The 20464-nt window shown below is 38.4% G+C and overlaps 1 protein-coding gene across 1 annotated transcript in view; it reads right to left on the bottom strand.

The window, feature by feature from the left end:
* Positions 1 to 20464, bottom strand: part of LOC121381929 (low-density lipoprotein receptor-related protein 6-like) — a 77089-nt gene that overhangs the window by 46854 nt on the left and 9771 nt on the right. Inside the window, exon 2 of the mRNA XM_041511353.1 lies at positions 4701 to 5094. Coding sequence (XP_041367287.1) covers positions 4701 to 5094 — 394 coding nt within the window. The remainder of the gene's footprint in view (positions 1 to 4700; positions 5095 to 20464) is intronic.

Here is a 20464-nt window from a genome sequence, read left to right on the forward strand (position 1 = left end):
CTTCTATCCCTTTTACTCTCTCTACAGTAGAACCCTGATTCTCTTCCTCTTGTCTTTGTCTATTACTGTCTGTCTCTGTCTCTCTCGCTCTCTGTGTCACCCCTCTCTCTCTCTCTCTCTCTCTCTCTCTCTCTCTCTCTCTCTCTCTCTCTTGTGCTTCTATCCCTTTTACTCTCTCTACAGTAGAACCCTGATTCTCTTCCTCTGTCTTTGTCTATTACTGTCTGTCTCTGTTTCTCTCTCTCTCTCTCTGTCACCTCTCTCTCTCTCTCTCTCTCTCCTCTTGTGCTTCTATCCCTTTTACTCTCTCTACAGTAGAACCCTGATTCTCTTCCTCTGTCTTTGTCTATTACTGTCTGTCTCTCTCACTCTCTGTGTCACCCCTCTCTCTCTCTCTCTCTCTCTCTCTCTCTCTCTCTCTCTCTCTCTCTCTCTCTTCTCTTGTCCTTCTATCCCTTTTACTCTCTCTACAGTAGAACCCTAATTCTCTTCCTGTCTTTGTCTATTACTGTCTGTCTCTGTCTGTCTCTCTCTCTCTCTCTCTCTCTCTCTCTGTCACCTCTCTCTCTCTCTGTCACCTCTCCCTCTCTCTCTCTCTCTCTCTCTCTCTCTCTTCTTGTGCTTCTATCCCTTTTACTCTCTCTACAGTAGAACCCTGATTCTCTTCCTCTGTCTTTGTCTCTTTGTCTATTACTGTCTGTCTCTGTCTCTCTCGCTCTCTCTGTCACCTCTCTCTCTCTCTCTCTCTCTCTCTCTCTCTCTCTCTCTCTCTCTCTCTCTTGTGCTTCTATCCCTTTTACTCTCTCTACAGTAGAACCCTGATTCTCTTCCTCTGTCTTTGTCTTTGTTTATTACTGTCTGTCTCTGTCACCTCTCTCTCTCTCTCTCTCTCTCTCTCTCTCTCTCTCTCTATCTCTCTCTCCTCTTGTGCTTCTATCCCTTTTACTCTCTCTACAGTAGAACTCTGATTCTCTTCCTCTGTCTGTCTCTTTGTTTATTACTGTCTGTCTCTGTCACCTCTCTCTCTCTCTCTCTCTCTCTCTCTCTCTCCTCTTGTGCTTCTATCCCTTTTACTCTCTCTACGGTAGAACCCTGATTCTCTTCCTTTGTCTTTGTCTCTGACCTTTCCCCAGGATATTTTTACGGTGCTTATATTTTCACTATCAGTTTAACGCAAATGCAAGTGCCAGCTTAGTTGTCTATGACAATTAGTAATCGACTGTTGTTAAATAAAAGGGCGCTGAGGCCCTACACCTAATTAGCTATGAAGGACATGTTTCATGTATTATAGTGTGGTGTACTGTAAAGTTTTAAAAGTTGTTACAACAGTTGATTGTCACCTATAGCTAATTAAAGCGTAGAGGCAATTGATTTAATTTAAGGCCCTGACATGAAGCCAAAGCGCTTATTTACTCACCTAAAGCGTAGTGGCCCCCCTATGCCATACGACTCTGGGGAAACCCCTGAGTAATGGTAACTAAATGTTCTGATATCTTTGTCCGGAGATAAACAGAGGATACTCCCGGAGTGTCTTGTGATATAAAGCCTCGGATTTCATACTTTTATCAACGAGTGCTGATAAATTATCATATCACAAGACACGAGGGGGTATTCTTTTTATCATTCATTATCATTCTTTTCATTTACGACAGTTGTAAACAATGTCAGTAATGTGGGTTGAATGTCAGTGGTAGACTCGTTAACTAGCAGAACGGCAGTGGCGTGACGTCACTAATGGTAGGTTTAGCGCTGAAACAAACACAGTGATGTAACAAAACATTGTCTTGTGATTAAAATTTGACCAAACAAGATTATAAGAAGCGATATCTCCACAAATTTTAGTGCCAGCGATATTTCCTACAAAAGCCTTTAATGGATGATAAAATCTGGTTATTTCTATCACTACATCATCATGGGCCATACATGTCAACACCACACTGACGAAAATATACACAGCATAACATTTTTAATCAATTCAAGTTTGATTTTTTAAATCATGTATTGAGATGATCATCTGAAGAGCTGTGATCCACGTCAGAGCTCACCCTACTCACACCCAGGGCTCACCCTACTCACACCCAAAATCAGCCAATTGATCTTTTTTATACAAAGTGGAAAGAACATTTAACATTTGGCCAATAAATTTTGTTAAAATTAGCCATTTTGTAATACTGTTCAAGGAAATATTCCACATACATACATATATAGGGCTCGCGCTGTCATTCGCCAGTCGCCAATTGTGGGGGGGGGGGGGGGGGAATTGCAAACGAATTTTCGGTTTGGCGAAAAAGTTTGCGAAAGATTTTTTTCGATCTCGATTTTTAGAACCAAACGTGTTCAACCAGTTTTGTTCAGTTGATCCGCCTCGCAGTGTGAATAAGCGTTATTTGCATGTTCACGTTGCCAGTCTACTATTCAGCAGCGTACTGCCAGCTGCTTGTCGTAAAGCTAGAAAAAGCGATTAAATAAAATGAAATACTGTTTAAGACATGTTGCATTGTTGATACTAAATGTTTGATTACTATCAGCTACAAGTTTTACTTTTTATTAGTCATGTTTTGTCATACCGGTTAATGTTATAAATCTAGGTCACATGGTTGAGTTCATTTCCACGAAGTGGGTGCGTTGGTGAGGAATACATATTGTTTCTCACTTATATACAACCATTATTAGTTAAAACTTATATCTTAGTCCAGTGAATCTTTTTGGGAACGTATATATTGGATCAAAATTCACTTGATTCTTTCAAATTACAGAGAAACATACAATTTATATCATTCTCTGATGCATACAAAAAGTAAAATTGTCTCTTTTGTGATATACCACTCGTGATGCACCGACTTCAATGAGCCCATCGACGGGGATCGACCCTAGACTGACTGCACATCATACAAGTGCTTTACCACTGGGCTACAGCCAGCCCTAGACATCAGCAGCATTTCATTATTAGATTACAAGACGTAAACTGAATAGTAAGTACATTTTAGCATATACTATATTATCATAAAGAACGAGATTAGAAATAAAATCATTCGACTGAAATGCCAATATGTTACTGGTGAATATATATTTAGATTGGTGAAAGTAATTGAAGATTGGTGAATATATATTTAGATTGGCGAAAGTAATTGATGATTGGTGAATATATATTTAGATTGGCGAAAGTAATTGAAGATTGGTGAATATATATTTAGATTGGCGAAAGTAATTGAAGATTGGTAAATATATATTTAGATTGGCGAAAGAAATTGAAGATTGGTGAATATATATTTAGATTGGTGAAAGAAATTGAAGATTGGTGAAAGAAATTGAAGATTGGTGAATATATATTTAGATTGGTGAAAGTAATTGAAGATTAGCGAAAGAAATTGAAGATTGGTGAAAGTAATTGAAGATTGGCAAATATATATTTAGATTAGCGAAAGTAATTGAAGATTGGCAAATATATATTTAGATTAGCAAATATATTTTTAGATTAGCGAAAGTAATTGAAGATTAGTGAAAGTAATTGAAGATTGGCGAAAGTAATTGAAGATTGGTGAAACTAATTGAAGATTGGCAAATATATATTTAGATTAGCGAAAGTAATTGAAGATTGGCAAATATATATTTAGATTAGCGAATATATTTTTAGATTAGCGAAAGTAATTGAAGATTGGCGAAGTAATTGAAGATTGGCGAAGTAATTGAAGATTGGCGAAAGTAACTGAAGATTGGCGAACGTAACTGAAGATTGGCGAATTTTGGGGCGAACAAAAATAGCCACCCAGGGCTAGCCCAGATATATATATCTGAAAATTGGCTGAAACAATTTTATTCACTCATCAAACTTGTATATAGGGTGTTTGTTTTTTTAAATCACATTAAAAAATGTAGATCTAAATGCAAAAGCTGATGCTGGTACTGTTGGAAAAATAATATACACAGAATATTTATAATTATCACCATCTAAATTCATCAAGGTGAGACACAAATAAAAACATCTGACTTTTTTGTGACATATGACCTGGAGCATGAAATGGGTCGTCCAATATCAGATACATGACATTTAATGGCATTGTGATAACTGATAACTGCCTATTTTAGATTCTTATTAATCTTATTACACTAATGTATGGACGATATTGTGGCTACTGGTGTGTTTTGTTTTGTAATAAATGTGTGTATTGACTCTATATTTATGTCACTGTTTTGGACACAGATCTACTGGATTCTGTCTTGTTAAACTTTGTTTTGATTAACAACACTACTAGAGTACATTGATTTATTAATCATTGGCTATTGAATGTCAAACATTTGGTAATTTTGACTTGTAGTTTTCAGGGAAAATCCATTACATTTTTCCTAATTCTGCAAGGGATGTTTTATTTGCACTTTTCCAGTCTTGTAGACAGTATATGATATTTTGTTGCTTTATTAATTTACATCCTTTTTATTTTACCAAAATCCTGGCATTAAATGCAGTGCCCAAAATAAGAATATAATGTATACATTGTATACTTGTGGGCAGAGAAAATTGAGGAAATATTTTGCCATCTTCTCTAGATACGCCTATGTGATGTCATATTCAATGTCTTAATATCCCCCATTTTCCAAGTATACATAAATATATATATATATATATATATAATACTATTATTGTTAGCAAAACAAAAAAAAATCACTAAAATATAAATCACTAAATATAATATACAACTTACCCGTTAGGTGGATCAAGCGCAATCGCTCTAGGCTGATCCAAATTTTCCCAGAATAGCACTTTTCGATAGGTTCCGTCTAAATGACTAACTTCAATACGATTAGTCTCTGAGTCGGTCCAATATAACTTTTTGCCCAGCCAATCGCAGGCCAGACCATCAGGGGAGACAAGCCCTGTGTCTATCACATTAACACTGGTCTGCGAATCGTTCACGTAAGTTCTCTTAATAACTTCCAAGCTGACGTCGGTCCAGTAGATAGCACCATCGCTAAACAGAAAATCAACTGCGGCTGCATCTTCGAGATTGGAAATAATAACTGTCGAGTTTCCTTGTGCGTTTTCGGCATCAATGATCCGTATGTCCTTCCTGTTAGCAAACAATAACATAGGTATTCCTAAAAGAAAAATGCAAACAAAGTTACATATAGGTAAAAATATTAAACTTTAAAGTCATAATGTCACATTTAAAAAAAACTTAATAACTTTTACTTGTTAGCAAACAATAACTTAAGTATTCCTGAAAGAAAAATGGAAACAACTTTAGCTAAGAATATGAATGAATGAATGAATGAATGAATAAATGTTTAACAACATCCTGGAATAAAAACACACATAGTCTATTGCATGTAAGCATATGATTATTGAATATTAAAGTCATAATATCACCTTTTTCAAATTTAATAACTTTTACTTTTACACAGGTAGTCTAAATAAAAAACCAAGGTTGAACAACAGCAGATCTTATAAAGAGCTTATTATCTATTACATATAAATGTATATGGTATGTAAAGTGTAAGCTGCAAGACATCATTCATTCAGCATGTATTATAAATAATACAATTTTTATGTCAGAATATATTCCTTGAAAACAACAGGATATTAAAAGGGCCATGTGACTGCTAATTTTAGGAAGTACAGTCAGTTGGTGACTAATATACCAAAAATATTACCTAGTTATTGTACGCAACACACCACCATCCCAAGTTGTACTTGCATGCAAGGTTTGATGATCTTATATGAACTAATAAGAAAAATATGGCCCGGATAAGGATTTCCTTTAAAGTGACACACACTAGTTTTAAACACTAGGGCATATTTTTCACTATTAGAGCCATTTTTTATCACTGAAATCAAACATTACTTTGATTTTATTGTTTACATTATTCATGACCGTACATCCGAAGTGATTCTGGTCATCCTGGTGTTTCTAATACAACAAAATGCATTTTTCATATTTTTAGAAACGCATGTGTGTCTGAGAAGTAACAGTTATGGAGTCTATATTAGTCTGTTTTTAATGGTATTTCAACATCACAGACTCACTTCACTCTGTTGTATCCAAATTTGTTACAGATTTGTAAATTAACCAAACTTAGTGTTCATTTTCACGTGTTGAAACTGTCTAGATAAAAAATATGCCTTGGAATTTAAAAACTAGGGTCTGTACTTAAATGTGCAGTATTGCATGAAAAGTAGGTTGCAGTGACCTAGTTATGGTATGTGACACACCATTATCCTCGAGCTTTGATGTTATATGAATTGATAAGGAAGATATAACCTGGACAAGGATTTCTTTTCATGTGCAGTAATGTGTGAAAACTAGTCACTTCGACCTAGTTACGGTACATGACATACCGCCATAACAAGTTGTACTTGCATATACGGTTTGATGCTCCTATATGAATTGATAATGTAGATATGGATGGGACAAGGATTTCCTTTCATGTGCAGTAATGTGTGAAAAGTAGGTCACTTCGACCTAGTTACGGTACATGACACACCGCCATAATAAGTTGTACTTGCATATAAGGTTTGATGGTCCTATATGAATTGATAATGTAGATATGGATGGGACAAGGATTTCCTTTCATGTGCAGTAATGTGTGAAAAGTAGGTCACTTCGACCTAGTTACGGTACATGACACACCGCCATAACAAGTTGTACTTGCATATAAGGTTTGATGGTCCTATATGAATTGATAATGTAGATATGGATGGGACAAGGATTTCCTTTCATGTGCAGTAATGTGTGAAAAGTAGGTCACTTCGACCTAGTTACGGTACATGACACACCGCCATAACAAGTTGTACTTGCATATACGGTTTGATGGTCCTATATGAATTGATAATGTAGATATGGATGGGACAAGGATTTCCTTTCATGTGCAGTAATGTGTGAAAAGTAGGTCACTTCGACATAGTTACGGTACATGACACACCGCCATAACAAGTTGTACTTGCATATACGGTTTGATGGTCCTATATGAATTGATAATGTAGATATGGATGGGACAAGGATTTCCTTTCATGTGCAGTAATGTGTTACAATAAAAGTTTGTTTTGTTTAACAACACCAATATAGCACACTGATTTACTAATCATACTAGAATGTCAAACATTTGGTGATTTTGATATATAGTCTTGGAGAAGAAGCATGCTATATTTGTCCATTAGTAGCAAGGAATATTTTATATGCACCATCCCACAGACAGGATAGCATATACCACAGCCTTTGATATACCAGTCGTGGTGCAGTAGCTGGAGTGAGAAACAAGCCCAATTGGGTATGATCACAGACCAACCGTGCATCAAGTGGACACTTTACCACAACAGACGAATGTGAATAACAACCATTCGGCAAGATTTAGTTCAGTTGGTAGAACTTGTGCTTAAGAAGCTTGGATCACAGGATCAAACCCCATTGGTGGACCCATTTTTTGACTGGTTCCCCCCCCCCCCCCCATCCCAAACAGTGCTGTCCTGCCAGTGAAAAAAGTGCATATAAAAGATCCCTTGCTACTAATGGAAAAAGGTAGCTGGTTTCCTTTAAGACTACAACATATATGTCAAAATTACAAATTGTTAGACATCCAACAGCCCATATGATGAATAAATCAATGTGCTCTAGTGATATCCTTAAACAAAACAAACTTTAACTTGTTAACTTTGAAAAACAACCAAGTTATCCCCTACCACACACAACCCACAACATGGATCATTGAACTGTAAAGTAACAACTATACTTTGAAAACAATCACAGCTGGCAGCTATACAGAATACAATACAATATATATACATATATAACAGCCAGGACAACGCTGCTTATTGTGAGAGAAACTGTGAAACAGACTATAAACCGAAATGACAGCCTAATCCCCTTGACCTGGGGCATGTCAAAAACGTAATCAGGAGCTGACATGAAAAGCACATCCATGACACAGTGTGCGCTGCCTGCCTGCCCACCAACAAAGCCTATCCATTCAGCTGCCTGGACCACTGCCAGAGTGTCAAAAGCCAGGAGAGCGGTTATGGGTGCAGTTTTGACACGTACCCTGCACAGCTGGGTCTGCCCGTCTGCCTGGTTTTACGGGCTGGCTATAAGTAGGCTATATAGGCTAGGCTGGGTAAAAGAGCACCTGATTCTTCCTCAAAACACAGAAGAGTTACATGTAGTTATATATTATGGGCTCCCAATGCTTGAAGTATTTTAGTAAGCTCCATCTTAAAAAAACTTGTTCTTCCAGAAATAGCTGTTTTGGAAGTGTTTACAATTGAAAGGCAATGTCTCATTATACAGTCGGTTCTCTGTTAACTTTTAGCAACCAGCTTTCTCAACGTTGTTTTAAAAGGTTTAACTAAAAAAAAATTCGGAGGGGGTTAGGTGGTGGGGTGTGTGTGTGTGGTGTGTTGGGAGGAGGGGGAGTCATATTTGATTGTTCATTTCAAACAAAATTCGCCAAACTGCTGTAAAATGTTGTGTTGAATTTAACATAATTAAATGCTATTTATATATAATAGCATACATGTATATAGCTGCCTTTGATTCAAATATTGACCTGCTTGTAAAAAAAATAATAATATATATACAAGTTTGTATTGTCATACTATTGCTATTTCCAAAAGAAGGAAATATAATAGCATAAAAATTAAAAATTAAAATTTAAAACATGCCAGATTGCACCAAATGCATTCTGTAAAGTAAAAATAATAAAATTTTAAATATGTTGAAATGAGCCAAACATATTTTGTAAAAAGCAAAAAAAAACCAAAACTAATTTTTAAATCCCCAACTAAATGCATTCTCTAAAGTAAAAAAATAAAATTGAAGGGGGGTGGGGTGTTGAACGGCATGTCATCTCGTTGTATACTGCTTACTCATCACTATTCTGCCTGCTCCGCCCTGGTACATATATGTAACTGTACGTGCAGGGTTATTCAGTAGTATGCTGCGTCCCAGAACACACTGTGTCATTAATTATGCACACAATTACTCTTGTGAGCCATGCCAGCCACTTTCTCACAAAATCCTGGGACAATTATCTATACACACACACAATATATATATATATATATATATATATATATATACCTCAAATAAAACGTAATGTCACAAAAGTACTTATTGTTGTATACATTTCTGTAGGGGGATTAAAATGTTCGTTCTTTATTTACTTCTCTCATCGTGACATGAAGTGAATTGCACATTAAACTGTCTGTTGACATGTCATTAGCTATACACAGGCCCGACTTTCTACAGTTTAAACATGTATATTTGTGGCACATGAAGCCGACCGTGGTGAGAAGACGACAGTACAGAGCAGGTTGTTCAAGTGTTATGGACATACTGAGATACACGTGTACATGTGTGCCTACAGTGTCGGGGCCAAATTGATTTATAATAATACAGTATCCGATGGTGACACAATAAGAAAAGCCAACTGTCATACTGACAGCACAGTCAAACTGGCTTAAACAGACACTTCTACTTTTAAAAAAAATGAAAAAAAGAAGTTTGTTTTGTTTAACGACACCACTAGAGCACAATTATTTATTAATCATTGGCTAATGGATGTCAAAATATTTGGTAATTTTGACATATGTCACTTTTACTAAACAGCAACTTTCTACTATGAGACAATTCTTACATTACCCCTAAATCTTAAAACATACTTCATTTCACTTAGAGTTATTTTCGTACTTATATCAATTTAAGGTTGAGGCATGCTGTCCTTGGCATATACCTCAGCTTTATGAACTGTCTGTCCAGCTCAGTTAGTTAGTGGTTAGTTTTTACTTGTTATTAGTGTGTAAGAAGTCGATAACGTGACTTCTGAAGTGACTTTGCACCTAACCACCGAGTCGCTAAACTCACTGTGGGTAGGAGCCAGTACCGGAATTCGAACCCAGTACCTGCTAGCATTAAGTCTCATTTCTCAATCACTACATCACTAAGATCGGTTGATAGAATATAGTATAAAGCTGGTATGTAATGAAACAGGACCCATATTCACAAAAAGGTGTAAATTTACGTCTACGACTAGCACTTACATCTGCCGTAGATTTACGTTTACGTGCAAGAAGCACCTTATTCTCAAAGACGGTCGTAAATGTAAACGTAACTTAGTTGGATGTAAATCTACGATTTAACACTCTAACTGGAGAATTAAAAAAACAAAAAAACATTGGAAACAATGGTTACCGGGGTAAATAACAAATGCGCAAAACACAATTTCGTTTGTCGTCTGCTAACAATAACATCGCGAACGGCGAACCATGACATTTTAGTATTGTGAGGATCCACGTTTTGGTACGAACTTGAGGATATTTCTTAAAAATCGAAAACATCTGTTCGATCACCAACAAAAATATGTTAAATCCGTGGGCGTTTGTCATCGCAAACTGCTTCAATTGTTGGAAATGCTGCCAGTTTCCGTAAATAATAGTATATAACGGCGGTCGTGCTTGATTTATTATATGTACACGACTTACGTGCAACGTTAGCTGTAACCGGAGGCACTCTTATATTTACGACCAACTTTACACGTAACTTAAGTTTTCGTTGTTTCGTGAATAGCTCTTCAGTCGTTGATTTACATTTACGTGTAAAACTAGGCTTACGATGTTTTGTGAATATGGGTCCAGACCTGTAAGAACAGTGGGGGTGGGGTGGGGGGATGGGGAGGCTGTGTCCTTCTCATTTGAGGAATGTAAGAGTTTTACTTGGTCATATTTTAATATATATACATCATGCTTATGAAAGAAAACAACTTTTATTTTTTGACACTGGAGGGGCGAGACGTAGCCCAGTGGTAAAGCTCTCGCTTGATGCACAGTCGATTTGGGATCGATCCTTGTCAGTGGGTCCATTGGGCTATTTGCCACTCCAGCCAGTACACCACGACTGGTATATCAAAGGCCATGGTATGTGCTGTTCTGTCTATGGAATGGTACATATAAAAGATTCCTTGCTGCTAATCAAAAAGAGTAGCCCACAAAGTGGTGACAGCGGGTTTCCTCCCTCAATATGTGTGGTTCTTAAACATATGTCTGATGCCATATAACTGTAAAATAAAATGTGTTGAGTGCATTGTTAAATAAACCATTTCCTTCCTTCCTTCCTTCCTGTAGTTAGTGAATCTGTATGCTCATGATAGTTGATACATCTTAAAGTTTTATTTAGGATTAGCTCTGGGTGAGCAAAACATTTCATCAATTATCCCCAAAAATGCCAAACCCACAGTATCAAAATGTATTTAGCAACAAATATCAACTATTACATAAAATATTAAGAACTCCAAATTAAAATAAAATTAGCCAATTGTTCCTATAATTCTCAATTGGCAAATTTGTCCAGTGGCAGACTTTGCAAATTGCAATATATGTACAAAATGTACAATAAACCATGCTGTGATGTATGGTTTTAGAAGTGCTGGTGTATCAAGATCTTATATGTATCATACAGTACGACTCAAAAGGTACATAGTGTGTATTACGATACACTGATATGTACACCGATACTCTCAGAAAAAGTGTACTGTCATTGAAAAACACCCGTCTCCCGGCTTCAACCGGTTGTCTCATCTTGTACTTGCAGTGAAGACACTGACTGATTTAACTAAATAAACTGTTGTAAACCGAGGTGACCCATATGATCTGGTTACAACTTGTAGCATGTACATGTATTTTCGTTATTTTGTCATATAAGTATTCCTGAAATTACACAGCTGGGCCCAATTTCACAAAACATCGTAAACCTAGTTTTGCACGTAAACGTAAAGCTACAACTCAACCACAATTCTTATTACTACTATAGTACAACTATTATAGTTTGAAATAAACATATTTCATTTTATTTTGTCCTCAAAATGCTCCATCTTCCGTAATGATGTAATTTTCTGCATGAAATAGATGTCAAACACGTGTAAATGAATGACCGGTATAACTGCAAGTTACAGACATAAATATACAATGTTTTGTGAAATAGGCCTCTGATGCTGTTATAAATATACAATGTTTTGTGAAATAGGCCTCTGATGCTGTTATAAATAATTATATACATGTACTTGACCGGTATAACTGCTAGTTACAGACGTAAATATACAATGTTTTGTGAAATAGGCCTCTGATGCTGTTATAAATATACAATGTTTTGTGAAATAGGCCTCTGATGCTGTTATAAATAATTATATACATGTACTTTGTATGTGTGTGTGTGTTTGTGTTTTAACACCCGAAAATTATCTCAAACCAACTGCAAAGTTTGTAAATGTTTGAAATGTGATAAAGACATACATACATGTATATAATTGTACAAATTGTCTGATGTTTACATGTAAAGAACCCAGGTGTTTATGGTTAGGTATTGCTCTAGGTCCCCATCATTCCCTTGAGGCTACTGTGATCAAAGTAATTTCTAGGTCCCCATCTTTCCCTTGAGGCTACTTTGATCAAAGTAATTTCTAGTCCCCATCTTTCCCTTGAGGCTACTGTGATCAAAGTAATTTCCAAGTCCCCATCTTTCCCTTGAGGCTACTTAAAAAAGAAATCAAGTTTTACTTATTTCACACTAGTTAGTGAATCTGTCTGCTGATGATAGTTGATGTATCTTAATTTTATGGGAGTGAACTTAGGATAGTCCCTTTATTTATGTCAGATAAAAGTTCCGAGTCCATCCCATGCTATATAATAAATTACTTAAAGCGACACGCTAGTCTCAACCCGTGAAAATTAACACTAAATTTAGTTAGTCTACAAACCTGTAAAACATTTAGATAAAGTTACAATTGAGTGAAACATGAGTCTGTGACTTTGAAATGGTGAAATACCCTCTAAAAATAGACTAAATCTCAATTCTATAACTGTTACTTCTCAGATGCGTGTGTTTTAAAAAATATGAGAAATTGTGATATTAAAAACACCAGGATGACCAAAAACACTTTGAATGTACGGAAATGGATAATCTAAACAATAAAATCCAAGTCAAGTATGATTTCAGTTATCAAAAAAGGGCTCAAATAGTAAAAAATATGCCTTAGTGTTTAAAAACTGGGGTATGTTCCTTTAATATATAAGCCTATCATTTGTCATCTGTTAATCAGTGCCTTCCATGCGTGCTCATAAACACATGTACCTGTAGTATCTACATTTACAAACGTGCTTGCATATTGCTATGGTGACAAGATGGTGTTGTATTTTTCTTTGTTGGCATGATAATTCAGAGCTAGGTTAGCTCTGTTAGCAGCAGACAGGGTAACCATTCGGAACATCCTATGTATTCTCGGCTACAGACAGGCTGGCGTTGTGTGCTCTCTCTCACTGGGGAGGGAAAAAAACCGGGAACGCTTCCCAAGATAAACTGTGTATTTGAAAAGTAAACTGAAAGCTGGTCGAACTGTAAGCGCTAGTTCTCTGCAGTGCCTGGCCGCGTGACCCAGCTAATAAACAGGCTGAAGGGCTGCCATTTTGTTCCCCGCCCCTGTGTAAACAAATGCATGTCACCTAAGCAGTGACAGGTGCTTGCTCAAAAAGTGTGGACGGCAGATGTGTGTAGTCAGTTGGACCCATTAAACACATGTAATAATGTTTCTTTTTCTCTTTTTCTCAGCTCTAGTTCATCGGGTATGATGTGTGTAGTCAGTTGGGCCCATTAAACACATGTAATACTGTTTCTTTTTCTCTTTTTCTCAGCTCTAGTTCATCGGGTATGATGTGTGTAGTCAGTTGGGCCCATTAAACACATGTAATACTGTTTCTTTTTCTCTTTTTCTCAGCTCTAGTTGATCGGGTATGATGTGTGTAGTCAGTTGGGCCCATTAAACACATGTAATACTGTTTCTTTTTCTCTTTTTCTCAGCTCTAGTTGATCGGGTATGATGTGTGTAGTCAGTTGGGCCCATTAAACACATGTAATACTGTTTTTTTCTCTTTTTCTCAGCTCTAGTTGATCGGGTATGATGTGTGTAGTCAGTTGGGCCCATTAAACACATGTAATACTGTTTCTTTTTCTCTTTTTCTCAGCTCTAGTTGATCTGGTATGATGTGTGTAGTCAGTTGGGCCCATTAAACACATGTAATACTGTTTCTTTTTCTCTTTTTCTCAGCTCTAGTTGATCGGGTATGATGTGTGTAGTCAGTTGGGCCCATTAAACACATGTAATACTGTTTCTTTTTCTCTTTTTCTCAGCTCTAGTTGATCGGGTATGATGTGTGTAGTCAGTTGGGCCCATTAAACACATGTAATACTGTTTCTTTTTCTCTTTTTCTCAGCTCTAGTTGATCTGGTATGATGTGTGTAGTCAGTTGGGCCCATTAAACACATGTAATACTGTTTCTTTTTCTCTTTTTCTCAGCTCTAGTTCATCGGGTATGATGTGTGTAGTCAGTTGGGCCCATTAAACACATGTAATACTGTTTCTTTTTCTCTTTTTCTCAGCTCTAGTTCATCGGGTATGATGTGTGTAGTCAGTTGGGCCCATTAAACACATGTAATACTGTTTCTTTTTCTCTTTTTCTCAGCTCTAGTTGATCTGGTATGATGTGTGTAGTCAGTTGGGCCCATTAAACACATGTAATACTGTTTCTTTTTCTCTTTTTCTCAGCTCTAGTTGATCGGGTATGATGTGTGTAGTCAGTTGGGCCCATTAAACACATGTAATACTGTTTCTTTTTCTCTTTTTCTCAGCTCTAGTTGATCGGGTATGATGTGTGTAGTCAGTTGGGCCCATTAAACACATGTAATACTGTTTCTTTTTCTCTTTTTCTCAGCTCTAGTTGATCGGGTATGATGTGTGTAGTCAGTTGGGCCCATTAAACACATGTAATACTGTTTCTTTTTCTCTTTTTCTCAGCTCTAGTTCATCGGGTATGGGAAGGGCTTGTAAGGCTATATGTTGGGGGGTGGGGGTGAGGTGGGGGTAAGGTGGGGGTGAGGTGGGGATGGGAGTCGGGGCATGGTGGTGATGACCCCCACAATCATTTTTCTTATGTCTTCCGTGTTTTGTTTTTTGGGGTTTTTTTTCAAAATACAAATTTGTATGAAGCATTTTTTAATTTTTTGATGTGAGTGTGAGGGCTGGTGCTGTAAAGATCACAGCTGGCAGTCAAATTTAAGTACATGTACTGTATTTGTAACTACTGGGTAAATGAATGTATACATACATGTACATGAATAGACTGTAGTAGTGACATACATGTATATGTATATATGTATGTAAAAATATAGTCTTTAATTATTTGTTGATATTGCAACTTTCTAATGTTATTTTGTGCACTCTGTTCCCATGTGGAATGTTTAAATGCAATAAATTTTATCTTATCTACACACACACACATGCATTATACAGGTATTCATAACTATGTGCTTATCTCTCCCCCTCTCTCTCTCTCTTTCCCTCCCTCCTCTCTCTTTCTCTCTCTCTCTCTCTACCACTGAGTAACACCCCACCCCACGGGCAGTTCTAGGTATCAGTTGGAATTTCATTATTGATTGTCAGTTATAATCAATTTACACCAGACAGCTAATCAACTTGCGTTACACAATCGGTTACAATTAAATGGACTTACGAATGAATTTGAATTATTAGGACTATGCACCTATTATTAAGTTCACCAAGATAGACCCAACAAAGCAGTAATGTATACTCAAGTTAATACCTATGAATGAGTATAGATCTGTTTTCTTTACTTTATATACATGAACACAAAGCCAATCCCGAGCATACTTACATCTAATTCCGACATCTAAACTGTAGGAACAATGTCACTTTTTCATGACAACCGATTATGAATTTTAAAAATCTATTATTACAACATCACTAGGTTCCAGAAGTGAGAAAAGAACCCACTACCTATCAGTTTTAATAGTATAAGGCCGACGGCTTAACAATATGCCACCAAGGACATTTATATACTCAATAACAAAGAGAAACGCAAATGCTTAAATAAAAAACATTCCTGATAAAAATGAATTTGCTAAATTCTGTTAAAATAGGCCTAAAATATTCACAAGACGTTGATAATTGTAATAAACACATAAACTCGTAGGATTCCAACTGAATAATTTTAAATAAATTAAAGAAAATTAAATATTCACCTTTCTTTTGTTGATCAGTACATTTATGTATGTAACAGGATACACAGGGCTTCTAGATTATGGTAGCCCCACTCCCATGGCTAGTGATATTCAATGTTGGGCTAGTAAATAACTACAACTGCCATGCCCAATGGCTAGTGAATTTTTTGGGTCAATTTTGTAAATATGAATATCCTGCTCCCACCGCACCACTTAACGTTAGTGTTTTGTAAGCTCTATCTCCTTCTTTAGGTGACATATCCGATTATTACTATTATTTAGTAAAATTGTATCAACTTACAGTAAAGTAGGGCTAGTGAATTTTTAATTGTGGCTAGTACATTTTTTAAATCACTGATCCCATGGCTAGTGGATTTTATACATGACAACTGTAACACAAACAGGAGTGACAAGTAGCCCAGTGGTAAAGCGGTCACTTGCGGTGTAGGATCAATCCCTGTCAGTGGGCCCATTGGGCTATTTCTTGCTCCAGCCAGTGCACCATGACTGGTATATCAACGGTTGTGGTATGTGTTACCCTGTCTGTGGGATGGCGCATATAAAAGATCCCTTGCTGCTAATCGAAAAGAGCAGCCCATGAAGTGGCGACAGCGGGTTTCCTTTCTCAATATCTGTGTGGTCCTTAACCATATGTCTGACACCATATAACCATAAATAAAATGTGTTGAGTGCGTTGTTAAATAAAACCATTTCCTTCCTTTGGAACACAAACTACATGTGTATTAGGGGGAGGGACTTAGTCCAGGGGTAAAGAGCTCGCTTGATGCATGATCGGTTTGGAACACAAACTACATGTGTATTAGGGGGAGGGACTTAGTCCAGGGGTAAAGAGCTCGCTTGATGCATGATCGGTTTGGAACACAAACTACATGTGTATTAGGGGGAGGGACTTAGTCCAGGGGTAAAGAGCTCGCTTGATGCATGATCGGTTTGGAACACAAACTACATGTGTATTAGGGGGAGGGACTTAGTCCAGGGGTAAAGAGCTCGCTTGATGCATGATCGGTTTGGAACACAAACTACATGTGTATTAGGGGGAGGGACTTAGTCCAGGGGTAAAGAGCTCGCTTGATGCATGATCGGTTTGGAACACAAACTACATGTGTATTAGGGGGAGGGACTTAGTCCAGGGGTAAAGAGCTCGCTTGATGCATGATCGGTTTGGAACACAAACTACATGTGTATTAGGGGGAGGGACTTAGTCCAGGGGTAAAGAGCTCGCTTGATGCATGATCGGTTTGGAACACAAACTACATGTGTATTAGGGGGAGGGACTTAGTCCAGGGGTAAAGAGCTCGCTTGATGCATGATCGGTTTGGAACACAAACTACATGTGTATTAGGGGGAGGGACTTAGTCCAGGGGTAAAGAGCTCGCTTGATGCATGATCGGTTTGGAACACAAACTACATGTGTATTAGGGGGAGGGACTTAGTCCAGGGGTAAAGAGCTCGCTTGATGCATGATCGGTTTGGAACACAAACTACATGTGTATTAGGGGGAGGGACTTAGTCCAGGGGTAAAGAGCTCGCTTGATGCATGATCGGTTTGGAACACAAACTACATGTGTATTAGGGGGAGGGACTTAGTCCAGGGGTAAAGAGCTCGCTTGATGCATGATCGGTTTGGAACACAAACTACATGTGTATTAGGGGGAGGGACTTAGTCCAGGGGTAAAGAGCTCGCTTGATGCATGATCGGTTTGGAACACAAACTACATGTGTATTAGGGGGAGGGACTTAGTCCAGGGGTAAAGAGCTCGCTTGATGCATGATCGGTTTGGAACACAAACTACATGTGTATTAGGGGGAGGGACTTAGTCCAGGGGTAAAGAGCTCGCTTGATGCATGATCGGTTTGGAACACAAACTACATGTGTATTAGGGGGAGGGACTTAGTCCAGGGGTAAAGAGCTCGCTTGATGCATGATCGGTTTGGAACACAAACTACATGTGTATTAGGGGGAGGGACTTAGTCCAGGGGTAAAGAGCTCGCTTGATGCATGATCGGTTTGGAACACAAACTACATGTGTATTAGGGGGAGGGACTTAGTCCAGGGGTAAAGAGCTCGCTTGATGCATGATCGGTTTGGAACACAAACTACATGTGTATTAGGGGGAGGGACTTAGTCCAGGGGTAAAGAGCTCGCTTGATGCATGATCGGTTTGGAACACAAACTACATGTGTATTAGGGGGAGGGACTTAGTCCAGGGGTAAAGAGCTCGCTTGATGCATGATCGGTTTGGAACACAAACTACATGTGTATTAGGGGGAGGGACTTAGTCCAGGGGTAAAGAGCTCGCTTGATGCATGATCGGTTTGGAACACAAACTACATGTGTATTAGGGGGAGGGACTTAGTCCAGGGGTAAAGAGCTCGCTTGATGCATGATCGGTTTGGAACACAAACTACATGTGTATTAGGGGGAGGGACTTAGTCCAGGGGTAAAGAGCTCGCTTGATGCATGATCGGTTTGGAACACAAACTACATGTGTATTAGGGGGAGGGACTTAGTCCAGGGGTAAAGAGCTCGCTTGATGCATGATCGGTTTGGAACACAAACTACATGTGTATTAGGGGGAGGGACTTAGTCCAGGGGTAAAGAGCTCGCTTGATGCATGATCGGTTTGGAACACAAACTACATGTGTATTAGGGGGAGGGACTTAGTCCAGGGGTAAAGAGCTCGCTTGATGCATGATCGGTTTGGAACACAAACTACATGTGTATTAGGGGGAGGGACTTAGTCCAGGGGTAAAGAGCTCGCTTGATGCATGATCGGTTTGGAACACAAACTACATGTGTATTAGGGGGAGGGACTTAGTCCAGGGGTAAAGAGCTCGCTTGATGCATGATCGGTTTGGAACACAAACTACATGTGTATTAGGGGGAGGGACTTAGTCCAGGGGTAAAGAGCTCGCTTGATGCATGATCGGTTTGGAACACAAACTACATGTGTATTAGGGGGAGGGACTTAGTCCAGGGGTAAAGAGCTCGCTTGATGCATGATCGGTTTGGAACACAAACTACATGTGTATTAGGGGGAGGGACTTAGTCCAGGGGTAAAGAGCTCGCTTGATGCATGATCGGTTTGGAACACAAACTACATGTGTATTAGGGGGAGGGACTTAGTCCAGGGGTAAAGAGCTCGCTTGATGCATGATCGGTTTGGAACACAAACTACATGTGTATTAGGGGGAGGGACTTAGTCCAGGGGTAAAGAGCTCGCTTGATGCATGATCGGTTTGGAACACAAACTACATGTGTATTAGGGGGAGGGACTTAGTCCAGGGGTAAAGAGCTCGCTTGATGCATGATCGGTTTGGAACACAAACTACATGTGTATTAGGGGGAGGGACTTAGTCCAGGGGTAAAGAGCTCGCTTGATGCATGATCGGTTTGGAACACAAACTACATGTGTATTAGGGGGAGGGACTTAGTCCAGGGGTAAAGAGCTCGCTTGATGCATGATCGGTTTGGGGTCGATCCCCATCAGTGGGACCATTGGGCTATTTCTTGTTCCAGCCAGTTCCCTATGACCGGTATATCAAAGGCCGTGGTATGTGCTATCCTGTCTGTGGGATAGTGCATATAAAACATCCCTTGCTACTAATGGGAAAAAAAGGCAGGTTTCTTTTCTAAGACTACATGTATGTCAGAATGACCAAATGTTTGACATCCAATAGCTGATGATAAATAAATCAATGTGCTCTAGTGGTGTCGTTAAACAAACCAAAACAAACTGAATAATTTTAATAAATTAAAGAAAACTAAACATTTGCAGTTATTTAGTTGTAAGTACATAAATATGTAAATATGTATATTTATGTAAGAGGCTAAACATGATAACTGTAATGATCTGTGAAACTGGATAGATTAATTACTATCAATGATGCTGCCTGTTTGCCCCCATGTGTCAGCTACAACTTATATGCAGATAACCCGGCCAGGTTTAGCATGCATCTTCTGCTCAGTCCATTAACAGGGCAGAAAATCCCACTAAAGCTGGATATTTTTGGCTGACATCTTCCAAGTTCATCAACATGCATTCCAGCTGCAGAAAACAACACACTGCAGCTGTTAGTGCTTGATAAACACAAAACAGGAGGGGGGAGGGAGGTCAGCTCTCAACATGCAGTGCAAGCAATCACTTCTTACTCATGGGAGGATCTGGGTGGGGATCAATGTGCAGTCAAACAATCAGTTCTTAATATGTTACTCATGGGAGTGGGGATCACCACCACATAACCCCTCCCCCCCCAAAAAAAAACTAACTAAATATGCAGTTCACAAAATGAGTTCTTACCTATGGGAGTATGGGATCCATACAGTGAAGCAATCAGTTGTTAGTGTTTTACTCATAGGATGATCTACGAGGGGGGTGGGGGGGATCACCGCC

The sequence above is a fragment of the Gigantopelta aegis genome, chromosome 9 (assembly GCF_016097555.1).
Source record: "Gigantopelta aegis isolate Gae_Host chromosome 9, Gae_host_genome, whole genome shotgun sequence".
In the NCBI taxonomy this organism is placed as follows: Eukaryota; Metazoa; Mollusca; class Gastropoda; order Neomphalida; family Peltospiridae; genus Gigantopelta; species Gigantopelta aegis.